The 25,871-nt window shown below is 42.1% G+C and overlaps 1 protein-coding gene across 4 annotated transcripts in view; it reads right to left on the reverse strand.

The window, feature by feature from the left end:
• Positions 1-2,170: 2,170 nt before the first annotated feature.
• Positions 2,171-25,871, reverse strand: part of slc25a21 (solute carrier family 25 member 21) — an 87,672-nt gene continuing 63,971 nt past the window's right edge. For all 4 annotated transcript variants that reach the window (XM_054614038.1, XM_054614037.1, XM_054614040.1 and 1 more), the window contains 8 exons: positions 18,652-18,735; positions 11,726-11,792; positions 10,863-10,922; positions 7,264-7,371; positions 6,991-7,155; positions 5,200-5,381; positions 4,080-4,132; positions 2,171-3,552 (listed from right to left, as the gene is read on the reverse strand). In XM_054614038.1, coding sequence (XP_054470013.1) covers positions 3,491-3,552; positions 4,080-4,132; positions 5,200-5,381; positions 6,991-7,155; positions 7,264-7,371; positions 10,863-10,922; positions 11,726-11,792; positions 18,652-18,735 — 781 coding nt within the window. In that variant the 3' untranslated portion in view covers positions 2,171-3,490. The remainder of the gene's footprint in view (positions 3,553-4,079; positions 4,133-5,199; positions 5,382-6,990; positions 7,156-7,263; positions 7,372-10,862; positions 10,923-11,725; positions 11,793-18,651; positions 18,736-25,871) is intronic.

Here is a 25,871-nt window from a genome sequence, read left to right on the forward strand (position 1 = left end):
AAAAGAAAAAGCACACGTGCCAGTTGACATAATTACATGTTTGCAAAAATGATGCAAAAATACTTTCTGAACGACTTGAGGGGGGAAAGTGTAGTGAAATAAATTCTGAGTGTGTCTGGCAAGCTCTCTCTGGCACCTCAGTGGAAACCAGATATGCAAACAAACTTGCATGAATATGAAATCACAGATTAATATCTAGATAAAAATGCTCACCTGCTCTTTTACATAGCATGAGCTGCTGCTAAAGGGTTCAGAGGGTGCTTTCTTTTAGTTATGTTTCCAAACCTCCCGGGTTACAGTGTAAACAGTCGCCCCCATGTGACAGTGTCAACAGTCCTCCCGATTCACGGGCTGATTTGACTTGGAAAGCACTCTTCCCCGCATCCAGTGGTCACGGACCGTTGCTCAGGGATCGTAGTGTTGCTTTGACCGTATGTGAACCACATCACAGGGACGTGCTGATCATACAGCCGCTGTACCAGCCAGCCATCACGGCCAACCCCTTTACCAGCCATCACGTACAGTAAATGATGGTTGACTCTCTTGAGTGGCATGAAAAAAAGTCGTTACATGCTTCTTTTTTTCTTTTCTCTGTTCACCTCAGCTTCCAAACAACAAGGCCAAACAACTTTTCCTTTCAACTAAGCTTCACGAACTAAGCAGAGCCTTGTTAGTCTCCTCTGACTCATGCAACAAAATTAAAATGTGGTCTTCCTAATTGACACCAGTATTTAAAAAAAAAAAAAAAAAATAGGAACATTGTGTTTTCTAGACAGGAGGAATAGCTTCTCGAAAGTCTAATAATCCGCGCTCTTGTAGTCCTATGTTGGTCAGCTCTGTGGAAGCGGGGGCCTACAAGGCGTAGTTTTAAAATTAGGGGCAGACACGTGTTTAGAATTAATGATGTTGAGTCTGACTTCAGTGTCATATGGTTATCTTTACTTCTCCACATGCAATCAGAAACAAGACAGCCATGCAGAGTAACACAGAGCAGAGTACCGGGTGAACACAGTGCCTCATGCGTGCGCCTGCTCAATGAACATTTCCAAAAGGAGGCTGACAACAGCCAGAGTGTTTTCTTAATGCCTTAAAACAGCAATGTTGAGCACACAGGTGAGCAAAAAAAAAAGTAAAAAAAAAAAGAACAACATGTCTGGTTCTGTGTCTTTGGTATGTACGCACGCGGCTCCCGTGTCCAATCACACCGACATGAATCACTGCTTCTCACATGTAGTGAAACTCCTGGACATTTTAATCTATATTAATCATTAGCCTCATTGGGCAAGACAGGTACTGCCATGTCCTAATTACAGGTTTGTGTAAGCGGAGGCACTGAATTAAGATGTTGCCGTTGAGGAGCGTACATGGACAGGAGTATAAAGAAAATAATGACGAGGTGGGGAGAAGACTTTGCCGAGGAAGATTTATGATGAGTGTGGTGTGCAGGGAATTCAGGTGAAGGGTGGGTCTGTTGCTTAGCTACCGGCAATACACGCTGCACATGTTGCAAGCTGTCAGGTCTGAAACAAAGATGCATGCAGCACTTCATTACAGAAACGACAGGTTAAGCGCTAACAATTCCATCAGTCTGCAAGCCGCAGTTGTGAGTCCATCACCACAGGCCCCCCGGGCAAGAGAACCAGGAGCCGTTACACTTTTGGCTGAGAGAGAAACTCCCACATTAATGATGACTGTCAAATGCCAACGTGGCTCAATATAAGCTACTACCAGATGAGGCTGAGATGAGTCTCTCACAGAGCAGCCATTACCCCGAAGGCTGTGCAACAGGTGTGTGTGTGTGTTTGCATATTTGCATAAGAGATAGACTGGCAGAAGGAGAATGTGTGCGGTGACCCCCCCACCACCACCACCATTCCTGCAGCAACATTTGCATTTCTTGAGCTTGTTGTTTTAGCTTGCACTAAAACTACGCACAGGCACCTAATCCAACTTCTACAGTTGACAGGTTCTCAAAGAACTAAGTGCTCCGACGGGGGGAGACGAGGAGGAGGAGGAGGGCGAAGTGGTGAAGTGAAGGAAAGTGATACTCTTATATCAACGCCAAGCTGAAACGGTCCCAGTGAGACACAAAACACCCAACAACACAAACTTACGGGACACACAAGTGCTTAACCCAACACACAAACAGTGAGGAACCCAGTGAGGAGTTTAATATTATTCATCTTTTATTTGTTACCGATACATAGAAGTGAATTTTAACAAAAGCTACATTGAGATAAAAGTCAAATTAACAATTTCTTACCAATAAAAGGTTTCATGCTTCAATTCCAAGGAGGTCCATAAAAGTATCAGTCATGCAAAAGGATATTCGATAAAAAACTTCTGCAATAGGCCATAACAATATCAGTGTATAAGAAATTAACAGTAATTCTTATTAACAATTATCAGGCACTATTGCGGCTCTTTGGTTCGTTTAAGATATAGAGTAAGGCTCAGTATTATGGGTGTGATCACAGTATATTTAAGACATATATCAAGAGGTGTACATACACACACATACTATGTGTGTGTGTATAGACACTCTGCTGCTGCATGCACTGTAGCTGACTTTAAAAGCAGTTTATATTTATATTATATTATTAGTAATGCATCGTTATACTATTAAGATACAAGTGATGTTTGATATATATGGATTATCCACTGAGTCCAGCAGAGCTAGGAGTGAGACTCTTCTAAACTCAGTATATGTTAGTTTCATCATATAAGTCATGTACTGTGCAGCTATACATCATCTATACTTGAGCGCTCTTGAGCTGAGTTTTGGTATTTTGTAACCATGCCTTCATTCCATTATCGGTGTTATATTTAATTTGAAACTGAAAATGATGACCCTTGAAAACTTCAAATATTTAGCATAATAACATTATGGAATTCATGACTTAATAAACTACTTCATAACACTTCTTAGTTATTATTCTTTAAGAGTTTAACTATCAAAGACATAATTTGCTTAATTTGGGTTTACTTTGCTCAGATTTGACTGACAGTACTGGCAACATACTTAGCTCCGCCCACTACAACCCAGTAAGAGGAGCACAAAATGCATAAATCTTTCATGTCAAGTAAGACAACATTTTCTAAATTTGGCAGAAAATTCTGAAAATATTGAGTTCAAGTAGGACCCCATTACTCAAAGTAGGAAGCTGATTGAGAAAATAGGTTTTCAGGGCCTTTGATCCACTGTTAAAAAAAGCTGTTTTCCATTAAAAAGTCACTGGTCACGTTCAAATATTGCAGCTGTTTTGAATTCCTGAGAAAGCTACTTAGATGAAGATGTAGTTTATCCTTAGAAAGCTGCATTGAGGTACATGGTAATGCTGATGGGTTATTTCGGAGAGCAGTATTGTGTATTCAAGGTAAAAACAAACAACGTATTTGGTCAGACGTTACTGGAATCAGTTAACGATAATGGCGATGAGGCACGATCCATAAGGCACTCTTTTGGTTTTCCTTTCTGTGATTGTTTTTGTTACCAGTTCTTCTGTAGCCATCCGGACACATATTCATAGACCAGCAGCATCACTGCTCCACCTGTAACCCAACAGAAGAGAGACACAGTGAATCAACCGGTGTTTCTCTGCTAGTGAACGAGCAGCATGAATCACTAGGAAGTGTGTTTAAGTGTCATGTTTAGGCTTTCTGGGAAACACACAGGAATAAATTGTATTACAGATAAGAGTGGAATGGTTGGGGACATTAGGGAAAGATTAATGGGGGTAGGCAGTGGTTATGGCTCACAATATTTACATTCAAATTGTATAAATATGCGAAAAAACAATACAAAATAGTAAGAATTTATACATCCAATAAGGACATAGTGCCAGTTCCCTACTCATTTAATTGGAAACACTCGGGCAAAGATTAATTTAACACTAGCATGCTTTGGAAAGCTCTGTCTAGATTAATAATTTGAGAGTTCCCAGACTTAAAAAAAAAAAAAAAAAAAAAAGTTCCTTAACCAATCTCAATATTATTCGAACATTTTCATCTGCTGTAACATGGAATTTGTGATTATAAGGACGACTTGAATACCAGTATAAATATATTTTCATAGTTACCTGGTCCAAGCCTCATTATCTTGGGCACCAACCCCTTGTATAGTGCCAGGTACCTATAGAAAAAAAACAAGATGTTAATTATGTGCAAATACAAAATACCATAGTTAAAACTCAAAATATCTAGATCCATTTTTATCCATGTAAACCTAAAGTGTGTGTACTTGCATGTGTGTGTAGGCTGGAGTGTGGCGGTGAGTTCTTGCCTCGTCTGTCTGTCTCTCACCCTGTCGTCAGGTACCTAGTTGGGGTCTAACGGCCAGCGGTGGCGAGTACCTGCCCCTTAATGCATTCAAGGTGATCAGTGGCTGCCTGCCTCCGCCTCGTGCTCCCTGTCCGGCTCCCTGCCCCCGCCACTGATGGCGTTAATAAGGCTCGACCCACTTCCTCCCTGGCCTTCTGTCTGATTAGATTGACCCGTGGAGCGCAGCGCGGCTCGTTAGGGTCTGCTTAACGACGTCTCCCATAGGGACCACTAATTAGCTGGGACTGTGTTGTGTTAGAGCAGGGGACTGGATGTGGCGGAGGGGGCACCCTCCATGCACCCCTGCGACGACAACGTTTCAGTGCCGTTCCTGCAGCAGCCCCCCCGAGGCTCCTACGTCCACTAACTACAAACATCTCGCTGGCCCTTGTCTAGTGGAGCTGCATGGGGGAAAGTGGAACGCCGAGGGCAATGCTAACATAACGCACACCTTTTTCCTTGAAGCTTTCATTTAGAGCTGCCATTCTCCGAGGCTCCAAAATATGTTAACATTTACTTTACGTTTGACAGACTGCAGAAATATATATATATGATCACACACGTGGGGGATGCAGCCCGAAGAATGTAACGTCACTATTTTGGTTACCATTTATCGGATCACAGCTTTGCATCAAGCTATTCATGCACTTCTCCTGTGGTTATTGCAAGAAACTCACACTGCACAATCAAACCGTTCTAACTTGTAGCTGCAGCTGGTACATTTGTCTTTTCTGACAGCCAGTTTGGCAGATAACCAACTATTAATTGCTAACAAAGCAGACAAAGTGCCTCATTAATTCTTGGACGCATCTGTGCCAGCGCTTCATTCTTTTTCTTTTTTACTGATGATCCCCTACTTATCCCCCCCCATGTTCTTACCCCTCCTCCCGGTACACCAGTGCCATGGACTGGAAGCAGGTGCGGTACTTGATCTCTCCGGGCACAGGCTGGGGGCCCTGGATGCGGCTCTTGGCTACGTCGAAGGGAATGTTCACGCAGGAGGAGATGGTCCCCGACACTAGGCCGATAGCAAACTTCCTCATGAACTCCAGGGTGGGGTCCTGGTAAAGAAGAGGACATACCGGATTAAAACAAAGTATGCTTGTTCGACGAGCACCATTTTACTGGAAACATTTCAAGAGTGAGCACCAGGTGTTCAATAACATTGCCCTAAAATATAAGGAGTGAATAAAACTAACAGCAATAAAGAGAAAGTAGTGTCATGGAGTCGTTATGTGTATGTATATGAGAGCTAAAGTGGGGGAGACCATGAGGGGGCTTGTGCGTATGACTGCAAAGCTGGCATGAAAGCCCTGATCATTTTATGGTAGCGGGGGGCAGATTAGTGCTTCCTGACTGCGGTGCAGCGTTCTGATTGGCTGAGCAGAAGCACATGTTCTTTGGGGAGCCAAGACAGAGGATTTATAAACAGGGTGCATGCAGGCAGACTGGGGAGGCATATGGGGACAATTTGGGTAATTGGGCTGTGACTCGGTACAGGGGTATTACTGTACCAAAGAAGCCCAGACTCAGAGAGCTCTGACAGCTAATTGGCCGGGATATTTTTACAAATGACAGCAGCCTCTCTGGTCCAGGCCTTTCTCAAGCGGCTGGACACCCTGAGAGCCGAGGTAAATCAACAGCTAATCCCACTTCTTCTTTTTTTTTTTTTTTTTCTTCTTCAAGTGGGATGTGGGGAAGGGGGTAACATACCCTCAGCCTAAGTACACCCATCAACCCACTTCCTAACAGCCTTAAGCAAACATCTCCTCACACATCCACTTGTGAATGATGGCAGTGTGCTATCTGCCTCCTCTGTACCATTAAAAGTGAGATATGAGAGAAGCCCGAGCTCGGCCAGCTTCATTTGACTACGGACATGTTTGAGCTGCCAGCTCGTTGCTCATGTTGCTGACAAATGGGCTCAGGAGGAACGCCACTATCAGCTCAGGCAGTAAGCTGTCAGAGGCCACAATATTTATCTTTTTTCTGCCTCAACAATAGCCTTTGTTAGCCTCTCACAAACAGGATCATTCCATCACCGTACATACCGATGGATAATTCCCAAAAGCGACGGCCACAATCTAAGAAGAGAGCTATTTGGGTCATCCAGCCACATAATTATCATTCACAGAAGATGACCACTTGCTTCTCTGTGCATGCGTCACTGGAAAAATGTTGAAAATATAGCAGGGCTTTGGCTCCCACTGTAACCGTCTCTTGAAAATAGCACAGTTGCCTGCTTCCAATTAGTTCATTGGAGTTAATCTAATGCTCCGGTTTGTACATATGGAACTGCCGTATGGCAACGTTTCCATTAAACAAAATTAACTTTTGTTTGGGCCATCAGGCGCTGCCGGATGTGTAATCTGAAACTTTGAGGATGTTATGACGAGCAAACAGACGAGGTATTAGCGGGGCTGATCTTACAAGCTCCTCTCTGATTTTTGCTTCCTCCTTGCCGTGGCAGTCAGGCTAACTAATCACACTGTCAAACACTTGCAATTGCCCACCGGCGAGGTGGCTGGGACACGTGCGTATCATATAGCTTGAAGTTAGGTGTAGTCAAGGTTACAAACACAAGCAAAGCATTTGTCCCAAAAAAAATAAAAAAATATAAAACAGCCCTGGAGGTCGGAGTGTGATCATAGATTTTGATTGGCATATTACCGGGCTGGAAGGAATAGCATCCTTGACATTGAAGTAGAAGCCAAAGTAGATCATGTTGAAAACTCCATGGCGTCCCAGCGTCGATGTTAGTCCTTTATTCAGGCCCCGCAGTCCGAATCCGTCTGAATTAATTATGCGCCTTGCTTGAGCAAATGAAGAGGGTTGCTGTATTGGAGAGAGTGAATACAATAGAGGATGTGTCACATGCTGGTTAAAAAAACAAAACACTGGGCATCTAGAGAAACACATTACAGTATTTTATTTTTTATCAACCTGAGTGAAGGAGTCTCTGTTGGCTTGGAGACTGACTTTCACCACTTCGAAAGGATTGACGACGACAGCCTCAGTCAAGCCTGCGCCGAGCCCTGCTACAGACAGCGCCTGGAGGGGAGATGGACATGATTTAGGAGTGAGAATGTGCAGATAATATTCGGGTAGAGACAGCGCAGAATAGACAAACTCATGTAGACGGTGTATGAAATTGTCAATGCGTCCGAGCTACAAGAACTTAATGGCGAATCTTAGTTACACTTTGAGAAACTTGTTCTCCGAGTTGTTTTTGTCTCGTCTAAAATGGACATTTGTTTCTGTCAGTCTTGTCATTGTTGTCATGTGACAAATGTTTAAAAGACACCTGTGTTTTTTATCATTTGACAAAATGTTATATGACAGACAGGATGCAAGAGGAAGGTGACGGAAAGGAGAGAAAAGAAGGAATGTGAGCAAAGTAGCAATCTGTTTAAGATTTATCTTTAAAAAGGATAAGTGGAAAAAAAAACCCACATTAATACAAGTTATTCTCTAATAACCAAAGCACTTCGTTTTGTGCCACCCGAAGACTCCACTACCTATTTATAAATGTAGAACCCTGACATGTAATTAAGACTGGATGTTGCCACACCGCATGTATTTGCATTGGGGCAGCACAAGTATGCATGCAAGTGTGAGTGCGTGCATGTGTGCGCACTCAGAGAAGCGTAATGGGAACATGTCAAGAACGTGTCTTTAGCTCATTACTCTTCCTGCCTCTTTATCCTGCTGTCAGGGCCCCGGGACCCATCCTCTCAGACATGCCCCCCCATGTTTACACAGCCAGCCAGCCACATTTTAATTCCTTATTTGTATTATTACTGTGTGTGTCCTCATTAATCAGAGTGAAGGCATTCAGCTGTGCCCTGCTGAATAGGAGAGAGAGAAAGAGAGAGACATTTAGAACCAATCCTTAATTCACTCGCACTAATGATCTTATGTGATTACAGTACTTGATACGCGTGGGCCTCTGGGTGGGGAAATGGGGTTTGGAGGCACTTGAGGAAGAGGAGGATGAAGAGATAGAGAAGGAGGTGGATAGCGTGATGGATGGGACGGGTAAACATTTCTCCACCAATGGCTGTGAAAACAAGACGAGGATACTCGCCGTGCCGGGGTGGCCTCCACGTTGAGTTACAGGTAAGTCATCAATCACGCCTGACACTTTGCTGCCACCTGAATTTGTAGGTGTGTGTGTGTGTGTGTGTGTGGTGACCACACCCCAGCAACATAGCTCTGTCTAGCTCAAAAAACACTGACTCAGTATAACATAAACCAGATTGGTCGAGAAGGATGAAACCACTTGTAGATTCATGACCTGAGGCGTAGTCATTCAAGAATTAACAACCGCCAAGCATACATACATACGAGTCTGCTTATTAAGACTATGAATAATTGTCATTATTTTGGCTTCACTCCAATACTCTGGTTTTCAAATGAAACAATGACTTTGCAGTTTAAGTGACAAATTTCAGCTCTAAAAAGATGTCTTGGTGTTCACGACCTTGTTCATTTTACCTTGGGTACTACACATTTTTTTTTATGTAAAACCCTTAAATTTTAATCAGGAAGTTACATTGAGATCGAGATATCATTCACAAGGTAGGTCTGACTCCATAAGAAAATTTATAAAATGACAGTAAATAAATAACAATGTCAATGGCAATGACAAAAATATAGTAAAAGTAGCAAATATCTAAATATACATACATATAGACAAATAATAAATAAAGGCTTTCTGAAATATCCTTGGCGTAGGTATACATAAGAAACAACCATACAAGCATATCATGTTAAACGGTCATAGGTAAAATCAATTAAACCTCCAACAAAAGTTTTTGAATTGCCCATCGATAGTGAGTAAAGTTTCATTCTAAATTATTCTATTACTTTCCTACAATAAAATGTGAAACAGGACTTATTCATATAAAAAGAACCCCAAAAAGTTGCATCCTTAAAGGGACAGTAGGTAGGATTGGGTGGCATTTAGCCCTCAGCTCACTCCTGCCTTTCCGAGACTGAGCTGAGACTTAAAACTTCAAACGCCAAGTGCAAAATCTTGGTTACGCTGTTTGCCTCACTCAGATGCCATCGTTACCATAACAACACTGCTTTAGGAGCAAAGGAAGTTAGACGGCGGCTGGCAGCACCACGGTTTTTCACTCTGCGGCTCACGTTACACAAGTTTGTTTCACAAGTTTGTTTCACAAACGTGTCGAAGAACTACGATGGCCTTCAAGTAACATAAAAACATGGAAGGCACTTGCTAGAGTCGGTTTTTGGTTCTGGGCTACTATAGAAAAAAAAGATGTATTCTATTTTTGCGAATATATCCCCCCAATGTTAACTTCCTTAGCTCTCAATAAACTTTGTTTTATCTGTACTTATTATAGTATTAAATGAAAGGAGCAGATTATCAATGGCTGACTGGTTAGAGTTTGCTGACTTTAATAAAATGGGTGTCATCTGCATAAAAACGTAAATTACATGTATTGATGGACATGCCAATGTTATTAATATCATAGATTAAACCGGGAAGACACTGCATGGATCAAGCCAGATTCGAACGTTCAACTGGGCGCCCTCGGCTCATTTTAGAACTGGACTTTACTCCTTCACCAGTAAAAAATCATATTTGTATTAGCTTTTAATGTTTAAGGAGAATTACACTTAACCACGCTGATCATTATACAATTTCTCACACTTAAAGCACATAAAATCAAAACAAAACCTCTGTAATAAAAGAAAATGGCTCCTGACAACCTGCCAGTTCCACTGACTTTACACAAAGTGGTAGAAAACCAAAAAATTGCCTCTGGCTGCTCTGTTGCCTGGAATAAAGCTCATACAGCGGAGGTTCAGGCAGGAACATGTGGTCATTAGTATCGCCCTGATCAGCTGATTTTAAATGACACACTTCATAAATCAAAAAAAGTGAAACTGGAACTTTCAGGTTCCGTTTTAAGACGTAAGTAAAAAACAGTTCCTCTTGATCATTTATACCTGATATTTGGATCTTTTAGTTAACAATCAAGCATGTTTTCATATGTTCTTCAAACCTAACACAAGTGTTATTTCAGGCTCTCTTTGCTTAATCCGCACTTGAGATGTTTACTTTTTAACCTGTCCAATGTGAGATGACCTTCTGTTTAGTGAGTAAAGCCAATTGTATATGACCCCAACAGTAGACTTGAACAAAACCATCTAACAAAATAAAGCAAATGTTTTTTTAAGCAAGCAACAGTAGAAACGGTATGCTTGGTTTATGGTCAGCAGGTAAAGACAAGGATGTAAAAAGTTGAGTAAATTCTCCAAGACTACTCGAGCATTACCTGGATTTGTACATGAAACAGAAAACTGTACGATCACTCACTACTCTGCATTGACAGGGAAATTTACATAAATGATTTGGCCATAAAATCATTCTTGGCATTTATCTTTGTTTTTCCAGCCTTTGGCAGGTGAGGGGGATCGTTAATTCTCTTCCTGAGAAGAGCGTTACACCCGCGTGTTTATTTTTCAGGTGAGAGTGTATTCAGGTGTTTCTGTGCGCAAAGACTCACCAAACCAGGAGACAAAGGGGTCAAATTCAGCAACTTCTTGTATTGCTCAAAGGTGAAAAACTGCAGAGGGAGGATCAGGATAAACAAACCGTCAGAAAGTCACAGTGCATTCACAAAACTGACATCTGAGCACACATACACACCCACGTATATACACATTATTAACAGCAGCTTCCATAGAAAACACTCCAGAGGAAAGGGGAATTCGGGTGAGCATTGTATTGACCAAACTAGCATATGAACATGAAGCCGCACTGTGAATCTTAGAGCAGAATCTCTGTGGAAAGGGAAAGGTCTAATGCACAGACTGAAAAGGAGACACAACGGATTAGTTTATCCGAGCAAGGGGCAAAATGCCAGCAGAGGTGTTTTATTCGGGGCTTTAATTTACTTTAATCCTTCGCTCCAGACATTTCTCACCATTGGAATCTTTGTCCGGTGTGTGAGCGATTACCCCATCTTCTCAGTGTGAGCGTTTATTTTTAAAGTTCACACATCCTCGTCTCCAGTATCTCATTACAGAGCAGCTCTGTGCCAGGTAGCAAGCCCTCTTTGTGTCACCCCAATTATATGTTGTAAGCCTTCCATATCAAAAGATGGAGGCTCAGTGGAAGGCTTTCTGTAAACACTTGTAAGTCAATATTTAGTAGGCCAACAGTACAAATGGGAGAGGCTGAGGTCGAGGCAGACATGGCGGAGGACGTTGTGTGTTTAATCAACATGTGTGTACCATGTTAGAGCAATTGCGGTTGGAGTGTTTTCGTAGAGCAGTTTACGGCTAAACAGGAGCCGGAGCATTGCATCACAGCGCAAAGAAGCTCCGCGGGTTTCTACGAATCAACATTAACAATCCTTTTTCTCACCTTCACTGCTCTCTTTGGAGTCTCCGCCACAATTGGAGGGAGGATCCCCTTGTAGAAGCCGAGAATTCTGTACGGAGAGAAAATAAAATGTTACGCCTTACTATTATTATTATCTGATGACGCCTAGTGTAATATAGCCTTTATGACTTGTCAAGTTCCCCCTCATTCTTTAAAGCAAAATTGCAAAATCTTGACCAAGATCTAACTCCTCAGTTAAGAGTTGCTGCTGGTCTTTGTCATATGTGATAGTAAACTGAATATTTTGAAGTTTTGGACTGCAAGTTGGACAATACAAGCATTTTGAAGACAATCAAGAGTATAAACAGATGAAGTGATGTGGAAAGTAGTTGTTAGTTGCAATCCTAAAGTAGTGATATCATTTAGAAAGTAGGCCCTATGCAAACATACGAGTTGTTTTGCATGTTTAATCCCATTTACTACAAATTTGCAGATTGCTTTACATTAGAGCTAACCATTTTGCAAACCATGTATTCATTTTGTCATTCAAGGCAGCCGTTGGTTTCCATTCATATCTGTAAGATGTTAAAAGCATTAGCAGTTAAGAAAGCCACGATTTGAGTAAATTTGTAAGTCACTTTTGTCCAAAGCGACGAACATATAAAGAGTAAATATCTAGTCTCCATCCATTTTTGCGATGAGTGCATTATCACTGAGTCTTTTCAAGTTAATTTACACTTATATATGATCTGCTTTAATAGTGCATTAAAAGGGCAGTACAGCCAAATGACCAAACATTTCTATGCAGAGGCACTGTGTTGTCTATTTACTAAGGTACCTTTATGAATGGAGTCCAATACAACAGATCTGGGAGAAATCTTACCTTCTTGTACGTTATACTACTCAAATCTCTGACAATACTAAATATATACATAGCAGGACTAATACTGGGCTCAGAAAATGGCAACAGAAAGTATATAGCTGCCGTTTGGCAACATAACTACCAAGATATATTTTCAAACCACAAACCCTGGCAACAAGTTCCCCAGGAATCTGCGGAGGAAATGATTTAAGAGTTTATTTCAGCCTATGATGTACTGGATGTTTCAAAAGACGGTAGCTGTATAATTTTACTCAATTTGGTATTTGCCTTTGCTAAATCATACGTCCAGACATGATTTAAAGTGTACTTGGAGGTAGGAAAAATAATAAAATGGTACAGTGAGTTATGTATATGGAGATGTATGCCTACATTTGACAGACTGTATTTTGTAGCAGTCCACTTTATGGAGTATATTTACAGCAGAGTAAATGGTCAGTCTGGTTAGATTGCTACACACTTGTTTAAACAGCCAGAAATGTGATTGGATGTCTCTAAAATGTACAAGTTCATTTCTGTATTGCTAAACTATACAATTTATCCAATTTCTTTTTAATCAAAGAGTATTGTTATTCTTGTGGTTAAATCATGGGAATATAATGACAGGTTATGATTTCCCCTTCTAAAAAGCTCTTGGGTTATATTGAGGAGCATCACACTGGAGGTTTTCCCCCCAAAATACACCTGACCTGTCTTTCACGTATATGTGTAAGAAGAGTAGTACGTTTTCTGTTTTGCAAAGACAGCACAAAGCATGTTTCGTATACATTCAGAAGTGCATACGTGCGCTGCCCCATGGGGGGGGGCAGCGCTTAAGTCCCAGTTGTGAAACGCAGCACACCTGAAGCATCAGACACTACTGAGTCAATAGCTGTTGTGTTGATAACTAACTGTTGCTGGGAAGAGCAAACTACTTACTTCTAATTCCTAAATGTTGTTTTAAGAGGATGGCCTCATAGTGAAATAGGTCAAACCGGTCTAAATATTCAAACAAGACTAATCATAAAAATCATCTTACATTTTGGAACGGATAAAAATGTTCTGTATCTGATCACTTCTGCAATGACTATATGTAAAGGGAAATTGAAGACATTCTGTGGACTTGATCAGATCATAAAGGATGATTTTTAGACTCTGTATATTTGATGTGATCAGTATTGCGATGTGGGTTGACATGAATGCTTCGTCTGTGGTGAGCTGGGCTACTCACTCTGAGTGGCATTGTGGTCTTTTTTTCTAAACATGACATTATTCATGTACTTGGTTGACTCCAGATGTTGCTTTTGTTTCCTTCCTCTGTCTTTATCCATGAGCTCGATATAGTAGATTCCTGTTTCGAGACTCGAGAAAAGACATCTTATTATAAATATAGAGGCCCCTCTATTCAATTCTAGCCATATAGAAGGTATGAAAGCTACTGGTTCAATGTTATTCTTATGAGCTGTGAGGTTTAACCTTTATATTTGTTTGCATGTTTTTGTTCTTATACGTTTAGATAAGCTTTTCTTAATATGTGTTTGTGAAGGGTGTTTTGTATGGGTTGTATGGTTCAACGGTATTATCATGTGACCATCATCCGACCAGAGCGCATGTTTTTAAAGATGGCATCTCTGTTATTACTTAGAAGTCTGAAGAAGAGCATTAGCTTTAAACGTCACTTATGAAATGATAAAAAAAAATATTTTCCTTTAAAATGTTGAGGATAAGAACATCCCCCGTCTTACGCTTGTTAGAGTATAAGGCTGAGTCAGATTTAAGGATAAAGTCAGATAATCTTTGATTTTCTTATCGTCAACGGATCCCAAGCAAAGACCAAAATAAATTAACCAATCTAACACACACTAACATAAATCTGTGAAGCCAGATTTATCTCCTATTCCTCTGTGCCAAAGAGCTCCACTGTTGTTAAACAATTATTTAATACACATCAATCAATTCTTGCACTGTGTAGACATGCTGCTCACTGTGATGAACATGGGCAAAGTACAGTTCATTTGCAGTCAGTTCAAAAGAAACCGTCATGCTATTGTAAATGCTCACTGGAGCCGCAAATGGATATTAATCTGCAGCTAAATATAGTCCCCAACAAATATCGAATTTACCCCCATTTGAGTGATGTTTACTATAAACTACTGAGCCCTGTGTTTAAAAAAAAAAAAAAAAAAAAGAAAGTACATATACATGAGCAGTTGTTTTCAGTAGAATGGTCTAAAGGCTCAGAGCTACAGACAGCATAGGGAAGTAGGAAAAGTGAGAGACAGACTAACACATCTGTGATTTTGTTATTTTCATGAGATGTGTTGAGAAACAACAAAAATACAGAATATCATCAGCTTCATCCTTGAAGTCAAACTCTTTTTTTTTTTTTAACCATTGCAAAAATGACATAACTTTCCACTTAGCTGCTTGCAGGTTACAGGAAGAGAGAGAGAGTTCATATTGATACTGAACACAGCTCTGTGGACAAAGAGGTGGCGTGACCGACTGTATCTTGTGAACAAGTGGCACCGGCTCTGTTTTGGCAACATCCTCGACAAGTCAACAGAGATGATTTTGCTTGATTGGGCGCGTGTGTAAATATTTTCGCTGCCGGCACACCTTTCCACTGAATAACAACCGGAGAAGGAGGACGGGCAATTACACCCAGCAGTGTGGCCGCCTTCCAAAAACAGCAGGGAACCAGACGTAATTATCAAAACACTTGTTATCAGGTGGACAGAGCAAACACCTGAAGTTGCATACGTGGTACTGGCTTCAAAGGCCGAGAATTAATCCTTTGTATCGTTTGTGTAAACAAGTTATTTCAGACGAACGGAAGACCCTTTCCTCTGCTCTCTTTGTCCATGCAAATGGTGGCCACAGATTTCCCGGGTGTGGTCAGCCTGGGGAGCCACCAGGTGATGAAGGAGGAGTGAAATTTGTTACAGAACAAATATGGCCTCTAGTGAGTGGCCATCATTTGAATCCTCATTTGATTTCCAATGTAAAGTACACACTAAGTCCCTTTTTGGCTTTCCTAAACAAATGCCCTCCTGACACAGAACGAGGGAAGAGGATGGATATGTGTGTATGTATGTTATTGCGTGTGTGTGTGTGTGTGTGTGTGTGTTTTGTCTTTCATTTTCATAAACCTTTTTTTAAACAGCCTACATCCGTTTGGAGAAGAGCTTAGCACGGACCGGACCGATTAATTAAACTGACCAATAACATCCTTCAGATTAAACGTGTAAATGCATAAAGGAAACGGATCATTTCCGTCAGCAGGCTGATTCATTTTCACACCACTGCTGTGGGGAAATATGAGCCGCCCCAGGGAACATTTTAAAGCGTAAACAACCGGCATGCTTCATCTGCAAATATTTTCTCTTTCCCAGCGTCTAATGTAACCTTGACATTGTCATTAACAGCATAATCAGTAGTGATGAGAAATGTTGCGCTAAAAAAGGGACAAAACTTAAAAATAATTTTAATTCACACCTTAATAAATAAAATAATATTTGGGCATTTTGTAAAATACCCTTATTTCCTTTCTTGCTGAGAGTTACATGAGGAGATCAACACATGTCTGTGCGCTAAATATGAAGTAACCATCAACAGCCTGTTGGCATTACTTGGCATACAGACTTAAAACAGAGGGAAACAGCTAGTGTGGTTCTTTCCAGAGGTAACAAACTACTAGCAAGTCTGAAGCTCCTCATTAACATGCTCCATCATCCATCCATCCATTTTCCGTAACCTGCTTATCCAGTTAAGGGTCGCAAGGGTGCTGGAGCCGATCTCAGCTGTCAATGGGCGAAGGCAGGGTACACCCTGGACAGGTCGCCAGTCTGTCACAGGGCTGACATATAGAGACAAACAACCACTCACCCTCACATCCACACCTACGGGCAATTTAGAGTCTTCAATGCACCTAAGCTGCATGTCTTTGGACTGTGGGAGGAAGCCGGAGAACCCGGAGAGAACCCACGCTGACACGGGGAGAACATGCAAACTCCACACAGAAGGTTGTCCAGCCCGGGAATTGAACCCAGGCCCCTCTTGCTGTGAGGCGACAGTGCTAACCACTACACCACCGTGCAGCCCATGCTCCATCATGTTTAATCTATATTAAAAATGAGGTGAAAAATCAAGTCCTGGCAAAGACACAAATACATTTATCTTAATGTCGAACACGATTGCTGCTTCATACAAACCATATGAACCATGTGTTTCACGGTAGCTTAACATATATAATCTGATTGACAGCCTTATCTGCATTTCTTCACATTTCCATGAAAGTGTATATTTTTTGGTATGTGTGGTCCCAGCTGGAATCAACCGCCCCGCTCAACCCTGCCCTGTCAGTTCCAGGCATTAGTCACTGATCTACTGTACGCGCTCCGCTGTAAGGCACGGACCTTTTTCATATTCCTGTGGCCGTGCTTTGGGTCCCGACCCGCTCTCTGGATACCACACTGGTAAAGAATGCTCGAGAATAGAGTCTTTTTGTTTCCCTCCAGACGGAAACACTTAACACATGCTCATGGCTGCTGCACCCGCATGCAACAGAAAAAAGGAGCGTGGCCTGTAAGGCAATCCACCAACCAAGAGCTGGTGAGCATAGTTCACACTGTCACACACTTATGAGCACAGCTACAGGATTTCATGCTAGATTTTCCAGATTAAATAGCAATTTAATGTGTTATGAGTTTTTAACCCAAATAATCCCGACTATAAAAGTGAATTTTTAACTACAGGCGTTCAAAATATATTCTGTTTCTGCATTAAAACGAAAGTCTATTGTGTTCAGGCTTCAAATTGTCTCGGTGTCACAGATGTGCATATTTCCATGTCTTTCCTCAGTTGAACCCCAGCGATGGAGCCGAGAGCTCAGGTTTCCTCCTTCACCTCAGAGAGAGAGAGCGATGCCTGGTGTTAGCCCCGTGCTGCCATGAGCTGACGGGAAATGTTTATTTTTAATAATAATTCAAAACAGTGGGGCCTAAAGCTATTTGTATAAATTATAACTAAGTGGTTTGGCCTGGGGGTAATCCCCAATGTGCTACTGGGGAGTCATTACAGCCTCAGCAAAAATATACTCTTAGTGATAATTGGCCGACAAGAAAGTGGATCTTCTGTCTATAGGGACTCTCCGACACACTTCGTTGAGTCAACCAACTGTCAAAATGTCTGTCATAGTAGAGGATGTTGATGCTGTGAAATTTGCCAACAATTGTTTTTGTGTCAGAGAAAATTCAAGCGAATTCACACCCAGGAGACACACCCAAAAGGCATGCAGCAACAATGGCATTCACTTTATGTGAGTGTGTGTGTGTGTGTGGGTGTAAGGGTGTGTGTAGGGTGAAGAGGGCACAGCTACTGTAGCAGGATAGCCGTGTCTGTTGAACTGCAGCCAGAGTAGGATTTCCAACTGTCACTAGCCGGCCTCTCACCTTGCGCTCACTCACACCTCGCAGCAGATCAACTTTATATCCGCTGTAAAGCTGTCGACTCGCCGTAAACAGAGCGAGTGGCAAACACTTTCCCCTGCACCTGCACTGTCTCACAGTGCTGTCACAGGGCAGGCAGAGGAGGAGGGAGCACAGCGGGACAACTGTCTCTAGTTAGTAGGGAAACCTGCAACACTTTCAGCTTTCCAGCCACGAGACCATCTCAATGCCAAAATACCCGCCAGTGACATTTGAATAAATCAGCATGACTAATAATATTTCACTACGCTCATAATATTTCACCACTAATGTATTCAGATCGTTTCCTCTGCAGATTATTTTTGAACACTGTCAGCCAGCTACGGATTGGCTAATTGTGTATTTCAACTTTTTCTTTTGCATTATTTTGTATTTTAAAACATGATTTCATGTGTGTAAATGAATTGTTTATGTGTTATTGTGTTTGCAAATGTAAATCGCCCCTTGTCAGATAAAGTATTTTGAATTGCTATACATTGGGCTATACAAAATAAATTGAATTGAATGAAGACGGAGGAATAACTTATATAACCCTGCATTCGGGAAACAGGAAGTGTGACTCCATTGGTGCTCTGAAGAAACTGTTTAACCAACTAAAACAATTGTTGAAGATCACCTACCCCTCATTGCGGAAGATGGTCCGGAAGCAATCACTGAGGTTCTTGTAGCTGTTGGGGTCACTGGTTCCCCTTTGGATCTGGAACCTGCAATGACAAAGATTTTATTTAAGCTCACAAACTGTAAATATTACAGCAGATAGTCACAACTTTTCTTTGTTTTATTGACCTTATTGTGTAAATTACATTGGGACACTTGTGTGAAAAATACACTAAACCAATTTGACCTCATCATAACTGAGCTCATTCCCCTCCTTTCTGCCCCCTCACCCTTTTATCTGCTGTGTTTTCCTTTTCTGTTAAGATGAGAGGCTCCTTCCACCAAGTCCTCCCAGCGCAGGGGAGAACTCAAACATTTATTTAACCCAACCGATCCAATTAGCCACCCAACTCCCCAGGACCAGGCCTTTTGCAGCAAGCCTTTCGACTACTAACATGCTAGTAAGCCAATTGTAACAGCTCTTTAGTTACGTGTAAATGTTTAATATGATGGAGCCAGTCGAAGGACCTTTTCTTGTATAGCAAACACGCTGGTACCTCCCTAATAAAGGCTGGCGAGCGGTGTGTAAATCTTTTACATGAGACCAGTGGGGGTGGGAGAATGAATATAAAAGTAGCCTGTTGGAGATAAAGAGTTTCAGGTATTGAGAGGATAAGAGATCTCATTATACCCTGCCACATGGTTACGACAACCAAATGCCAACAAAACAACATGTTGAACTAAATGGTCTGATGAGATTACGCCGTGATTTTAGACCCAAACATTTGAGAGATTAACAAAACACAATAAACTAAAGCATGTTTCAAAATGTGATCGATAATAACTGGAGGAATTATTAGGAAGGGAATCCTTTTCCCGCAAAAAGTGAAGGAACATCAGGGTTTCTGAGGGTAGAAACAGTAGTAGAAGTGAAGAGAGTAGGAGGGATTGGGACAAGAGAAAGATTCCCTCCTCATATGGCTTCAACTGCCAGGTCACAAGGTCAGCAGTAAGTCGTCCATGCGGGTGCCTGATGGGGCCATAAAGGGCCCCCAGGTTCCAGTGGAGGGGGACTTTAGTGGGGTGAGCGGCCTTTCATATCGCTAACAGATTAACATCTTGGAGGGGTGTCCCTCCAATCCTATTTGGTGGATTCCCAAATAGCTTGTAACCCGTTCCTGAAAACTAGTTAAAACAGCATAATAAATAGATGTCTGACACCATATTAAAGAGAAGAAGAAAAAAGAAGGACTTGAGGTATGAGACGGTGCTGGAATACGGGGGTACAGAGGTTTGGGGGAGGGCAAGGACCCGGAAGATTTAAGACCACTGGGGCTTGTAAACATATTCAAATCTGGCTTAATTGAAGGCACATGATGCTGGGGTCAAGGATGGAAGGGATCCTGTCCACAGTCTCCCCCCGTCTCCTTTGCTTTGCCTGCCTCGACCCGAACCGGCCCTGAGAGTGTGGGGTTGGCAGGGCCGTGGTCCGGTTCCAGCCCCCTGACTCCTCTCGTGACCCCGGGGTCACCTCATTTCCTCATGGCCCTCTCCTACCCTGCAATAAAAGCCAAGGACCAAACAGCAAGGCCAAGGGAGTGGGAGATAATAGGAGGACCAGAAGAACTTGTGGCTGAAGGGGGACGGTCAGGCCCCTGGCTGGAAAACTGCAAATGTTCCTTTTCACAGCAACAAAAGGTGGAAAATAAGACTCAAATCTTCAGTCAGTCCAGTTTCAATGTTCTGTTTAAGAGGATTTTTAACAGACAAAAGGCTCTAGTTTCTGTTAATAAAGCCTCAGTGAGTAGGGAGATATACTGGTTGGCTGAAGAAGAGCACAAGATGGCCTCTATGGCGGAGTCACTTGGCCTTGGAGTCCGCCATGCGGATCGTAAACGCAGCAGACAGAAGACCCAAAGAAAACCCTGGGGCTTCCTTAAAACACATCGCTCAGAGCAACTCCTTCAATCATCAGCGAAAAGCTAGCGGAGATACAGTATACTCAGAGGTGATGAGATCTGTGAGTTCATCAAAGGTACTCCTTTGTTCTCCTACCCATATCCCCCTCTCCCTGTGTTTGTTGCTTTACAGGCCCCGAGCTGCCCAGGTGAGGGTGAGGGCGAGGGCAGGTTGCTGCTTCTGTGAACGAGACAAGCACTCTGGGGTAAATAATCCTGAGGACCTCGCCCACCTGACCTCCACTGCCTATAAAAGTACAAACTCTAGGCGTCCACAAAGAAGTCAAAAAGGTAAATGAGGGCGGAGCAGCAGGCCAGAGCCCCATTCTTTGTATTTTTATGGACACAAGCGCGCCGTTTGAGGGGCCTTACAAAGCCGTGTCCGCTCCCAGACCCCGGTGGTAATGGGCTCGAACCGGGGCCCAACAAGACGGGCTGTCACCCCACAGAGGACGAGATGTTGAGGTGAGGCTCATTAATGATGGTGTTAAAAAAAAAAATGCCTATGGGAAAGGGGTAGGGGGGTTTGATCAAAAGGCAGAGGTTTGATGGGTCTACTTTTAAAAAGGGGCCGGCCATGCTTTTTAGGAGATCTCTTAAAAATATGCCCTATTAAACGAGGGGTATTCCCTCAGTGGCACTTTTTGATGACTTGCTCACTTTAAAATTAAGGATCTAATAAAGCTGATAGGAAATCATATTTATAGCTTTTCAGACAGATCGACATATAAATTAACACTCTATATAAAGAAGTAATGACCCAACCTACAACAGGTAGTTATCTTATGCCATCTATTATGCTGTAATATTTAAAATGGTGCCATTTTCGCCAAGTATGAACATTATGATTTATGTGTGTTGGTGTGCATTTGGACTGGTTGCTACAGAGAGAGCCTTGATCTACTCATGCCTCCCCTATAGGAATGCCAAGTGCTTTGGCGAAAAGAAAAAAAAACAAAAGGAGAGAGACAAAATATATGAATGAAGAAAAAGAAGAAGTGAATCACCGAGGGGAACGTCTGAATGTTTAGCAATTTCTCATGTTAGATCTGAAGTGCACAAAAAAAAAATCTAGAAGGCAACATAAAGGGGGAATCTATTTTTACAGCCAGACAATTAATTTTAATGAGCAGGATCATAAAGATGGTAGAAGTCCATTGCATTGGTACATGAGGTTAAGAGCGCTTTTTCGACCTAAATGGTCCAACATGGCAAATGTGGCCAATCGGGTCTTTAGCCATCCAATCCTGCTTCAGAGTTAAAGAGTGAAACCATAAATAAAAAAGGGTCCCCTTTGGATCCAGTGGCGGCTTGTTTGGCTGTAGTGGTTGTCAGCGCTGTCTGTAAAAAGTGTTTGACAACTAAAAAGAACATAAAACAACGAGTAGGACACTTGATGTCTGAGCACTGAGGACGTTTTTGGTACATTTTTAAAAAAGGAATACAGTATACAGTAGACAAAAGGGTCAAATAATAATGATGTAATAATGTTAATTTCAACGGAACTCCATCCTGCAAAATAACTTAAACAAGTAAGGGAAACGTATATCGCTGGATGGAATAGACGGCATAACTGTTGGAGGGCAAAGTGTTTGAGCATGGCAGGAGGAGGCCAATAAAAATGAACGCGCCTTGGAGAGACGAATAGGAAATAAAGTCGAGGGGAAGAAGATGCAAGATGGGAGCAGAGGGGAAGTGATAAACCTTTGGCGCTTGTGACACGGCAGGCTGCCAGAGCTTGATCTGGACCAGGCCAGGTTGGGTTTCACCAGCGCCACAAACCTACTGAACCTGGGACAGCCCACGTTATGGAGCAGGTTGTGGCGTGGATAATAGAGAAAGAGTTCCTCTGACTGTTGAAAGTGCTGCTACATTGCTCTTTCACTCTGGACTCGTTCTCACTCTGATAAAACTGACTCCCCTGACTACCCTATGGTGATGTTGGGACCAGTTTGCCGGTCCAGATGTCGGCTCATATACTGTGACCTCTGTGACCCGAGATCAGGCTGTGTTAGTGTGTTAGAGCAGGAAAAGAGCTGCATAAAACAGCGTGAGGACAGGCTAGGAAGGCCCAGACTCAGACTCAGATGTTTTGAGCATTACAAACTTCTGGTTGACTGACAGATCACTCTATATCTTAAGAGAGGACTGTAGCAAATTAAGAAAGCTGCTAATGCAGCGGAGCAGATGGAAAAAATGAGCACTCTTACGGACATTTCCAGTAAGTGGTTGTATAACAAAAAGGATTTCTCGGGTGTTTAAACCGGGGTCTATTAACCTCTGCCAAATGCTGTAAACTGAAATTATGGTGCTAATGTTTGAGCAATTGTTGTAATTTTATGTATATTGTATATAACATTAAAGTTAAACAGATATAACCGTTAAAGTAACATAAAAAATTGTTTATCCAACGTTCTGCAAGTATCCATAGAACTTTTTTTTTTTTTTTTTTTTCTATAGGAACCAAACTAGCTTAGTTCTTAATTTAAATGTAGGAGAAAGATGAAAAACAAAAACAGAAGACGTGAATGATGATGGCAGGTCAGACGAGCTAGGTCAGGACTACCCGGTGATAGACTGGTCCGGGCCGGCGACATTAAGAGCCACTTTGATGTGAGGAGAGGCTGCAGGATTTTGGAGACTTCCCTGACAGCAGGTGACCACTGGCTATAACACAGTGAGCTCCAGACAGAAGACCACGGCCCTGCATGCTTCCAGAGAGAAACCTGAGAGACAGCAATACTTCACTTATTTCAGCTCCTTGTTATATTCTTTCTTCTATATAAACATTTTTTAACGTTTAAGTGTTTAGTCACGGCTATTTAGACTGGAGCCGTATAATTTTGGTTTGTTAAGGCAGACTGTTGGGCAGAATTTCATCTCCCAACCATTGATGGATAAAGAGGTCTCTAAGTAAGAGGCCACCACTTCTGTTATCTCTCTCCATAATTTTTCCTCATTTTAGCTTCCCATTCATTGTTTATCTGACATATTGATCTTTCTCGGGCAAACACTACTACTCTGTCGTCAACTGGTATTACTGAGGAAGAACTCAGCCTGTTCAGGTAGTCACTTCAACTGGATTTTGTACCTCAGATCCAGTTATTTTAAGTGCATCATGAGTGACATGAAGTGTTATGGTTCCAGTCAGTGATGCAGACCTTTGAAAGCAACAACACATAACGACCCTGTTGGAACCCATCGGCTTTGGGCCCCGACTACAGATAAGCCTCTTGGGGCGAGGGGCTATATTTCTGGGACTCTTGTGTAGGCAGCGGACATCTGATGAGCATCTTAAGATGCAAATCCTGAGTTGAAGTTGAGAGACATTGTGTACAACCAGATTACAACTGGCTTTTAGCTGCCTTCAACCAAAACCTTCTTGAACCTTCTTGGTCAATACTACTCCGACTACAAACGAGTGGCCAGCTGTGTTCTGTATCTGAATGCAGAATCTTTCTTGTAGATACTATGCAAGCGTTCATAAACAGGTTTGAGCTAGGACCTCGTGGCAAAGATCAAGTGGAATTATTGGAGAAGTACAAGGCTTGCTGTAATATATTTGTCCTGGTCTTTGCGATCTGCGAATGCCAGCAAGCCTCTGCAATTACACAATTATGGCAGGAATGTGATTACCAGAGCCAATCAACTTCTCTTCAACCATCTTCAAACAATACACCAGCAACCAGATAGCCAAGGTATTATGAAAGACGCAAAGAATGAGGAAGCAAGGAGAGGAAAAACAACACATGTGCTGTGTGCAATGGCCACATGCAGCCGTTGTGAATGTTTACACAACAGAGACACCATGTCCTGCTGTAGATTCGTCCACTGGGACATTTTGGAGAGCGAGGGTAACTCCCACAAGGACGAGAGAGCGACTTGTGTCAATATGTACCCATTACTGTTTGGTGCAGTGACCGTGTCTGTTCAACACTACAGGCACAGATTATCACCACTGCACTAAAGAAAGGGAAATGGATTGTGGCTATGCCAAAAAGTAAAGCACACCCACAGTTTGAATGGGTGAAAGATCAGAGGGGTTCCACTGAAAACAGAGTTGTGCCATTTGAGATTTATCAAGCACTGCAGCCTGGTCACAGTCTGTTCAAGTAGTAATGCCACAGTGATGATAATTTTTTGCTTAATTTAAAAGTGCCTTTACTAATGACTCATAAGTGCAAAAAGCTGTTTGCAAGAAGTTGGAAAATGGGTGATTAAGGCTGGATAAAGGACATAGCGACATGCATGAGTTTTGAGAGTCAAAAATAAAAGCGCGATGGGGCAGCAGGGGGGGAAGCACTGTGGTTGTAGCACAGTCAGGGTCTAGAGAAATCAAAGCATGCAATGCCTCCACTCTGTAATTAGTATACTGGAATGTGAACCCCTTCACTGATAATGATTACAGGTGCGCCAGTACGACACACAAACACACCGACACGCACATCTGCTATTTATGTACACCTCGATCTATAGTGAAATCTCTCATTTAGTCATCCATTTGTGACTGCAGCAACATCTGTCACAACATTAAAAGTAATGGGTTAGGTTTTAAAACTTTATTTTTCTGGCATTTTGATTTTATTAGATAGTCGACACTAAAAAGGTGAATAGAAATGACGTTCCAGTTACATCATATCATATTATAATAATAATAAAATAAAATGTATTTATAAAGCGCTTTTCACAAAGTGCTTAACAGCAGCGGAATTACAGTCAAGCAAGAAAACAAAAACAAATCAATAAAAACAAGACAAAGCATTAAACCGTGATAAGAAGTTACAAACAATAAAAACATAAGTTAAAAGCAGACCTGGAGCATGACTTTTATACAAAGGCCTTTCTAAAAAGGTATGTCTTAATCTGGCCTTTGAAAGAAATAACCGATTCAGCTAACCGTAGGTGTGCAGGCAGAGCGTTCCATCATTTTGGAGCTACCGCCTCAAAGGCTCAGTCACCACGGGTCGTAAGGCGAGTGCGTGGGACAGAAAGAAAATTCAAGTCGTTTGACCGGAGAGTGCGGGCTGATAAATGGGGGTGAAGAAGTCCTGCTACATATGATGGAGTCTGACCGTGTAATATAATGCTGGGACCACCAGGATGTCCAGTTCCTACGTTAAAAAAAAAAAAAAAAAAAGACACATTATTCAGGAACTCTTGCAAAAAATGACTCTTCGCTAGGCTTTGTCCTCCGCTGCTGCTATTCCGTCAAGCTGTCAGAGCTACCATGGAGCCCACACTGTAACTTATTGCACTCACTGCAGAAAATTATCAACATTTTGGAG

This window comes from Anoplopoma fimbria, chromosome 15 (assembly GCF_027596085.1).
Source record: "Anoplopoma fimbria isolate UVic2021 breed Golden Eagle Sablefish chromosome 15, Afim_UVic_2022, whole genome shotgun sequence".
NCBI classification, from domain to species: Eukaryota; Metazoa; Chordata; class Actinopteri; order Perciformes; family Anoplopomatidae; genus Anoplopoma; species Anoplopoma fimbria.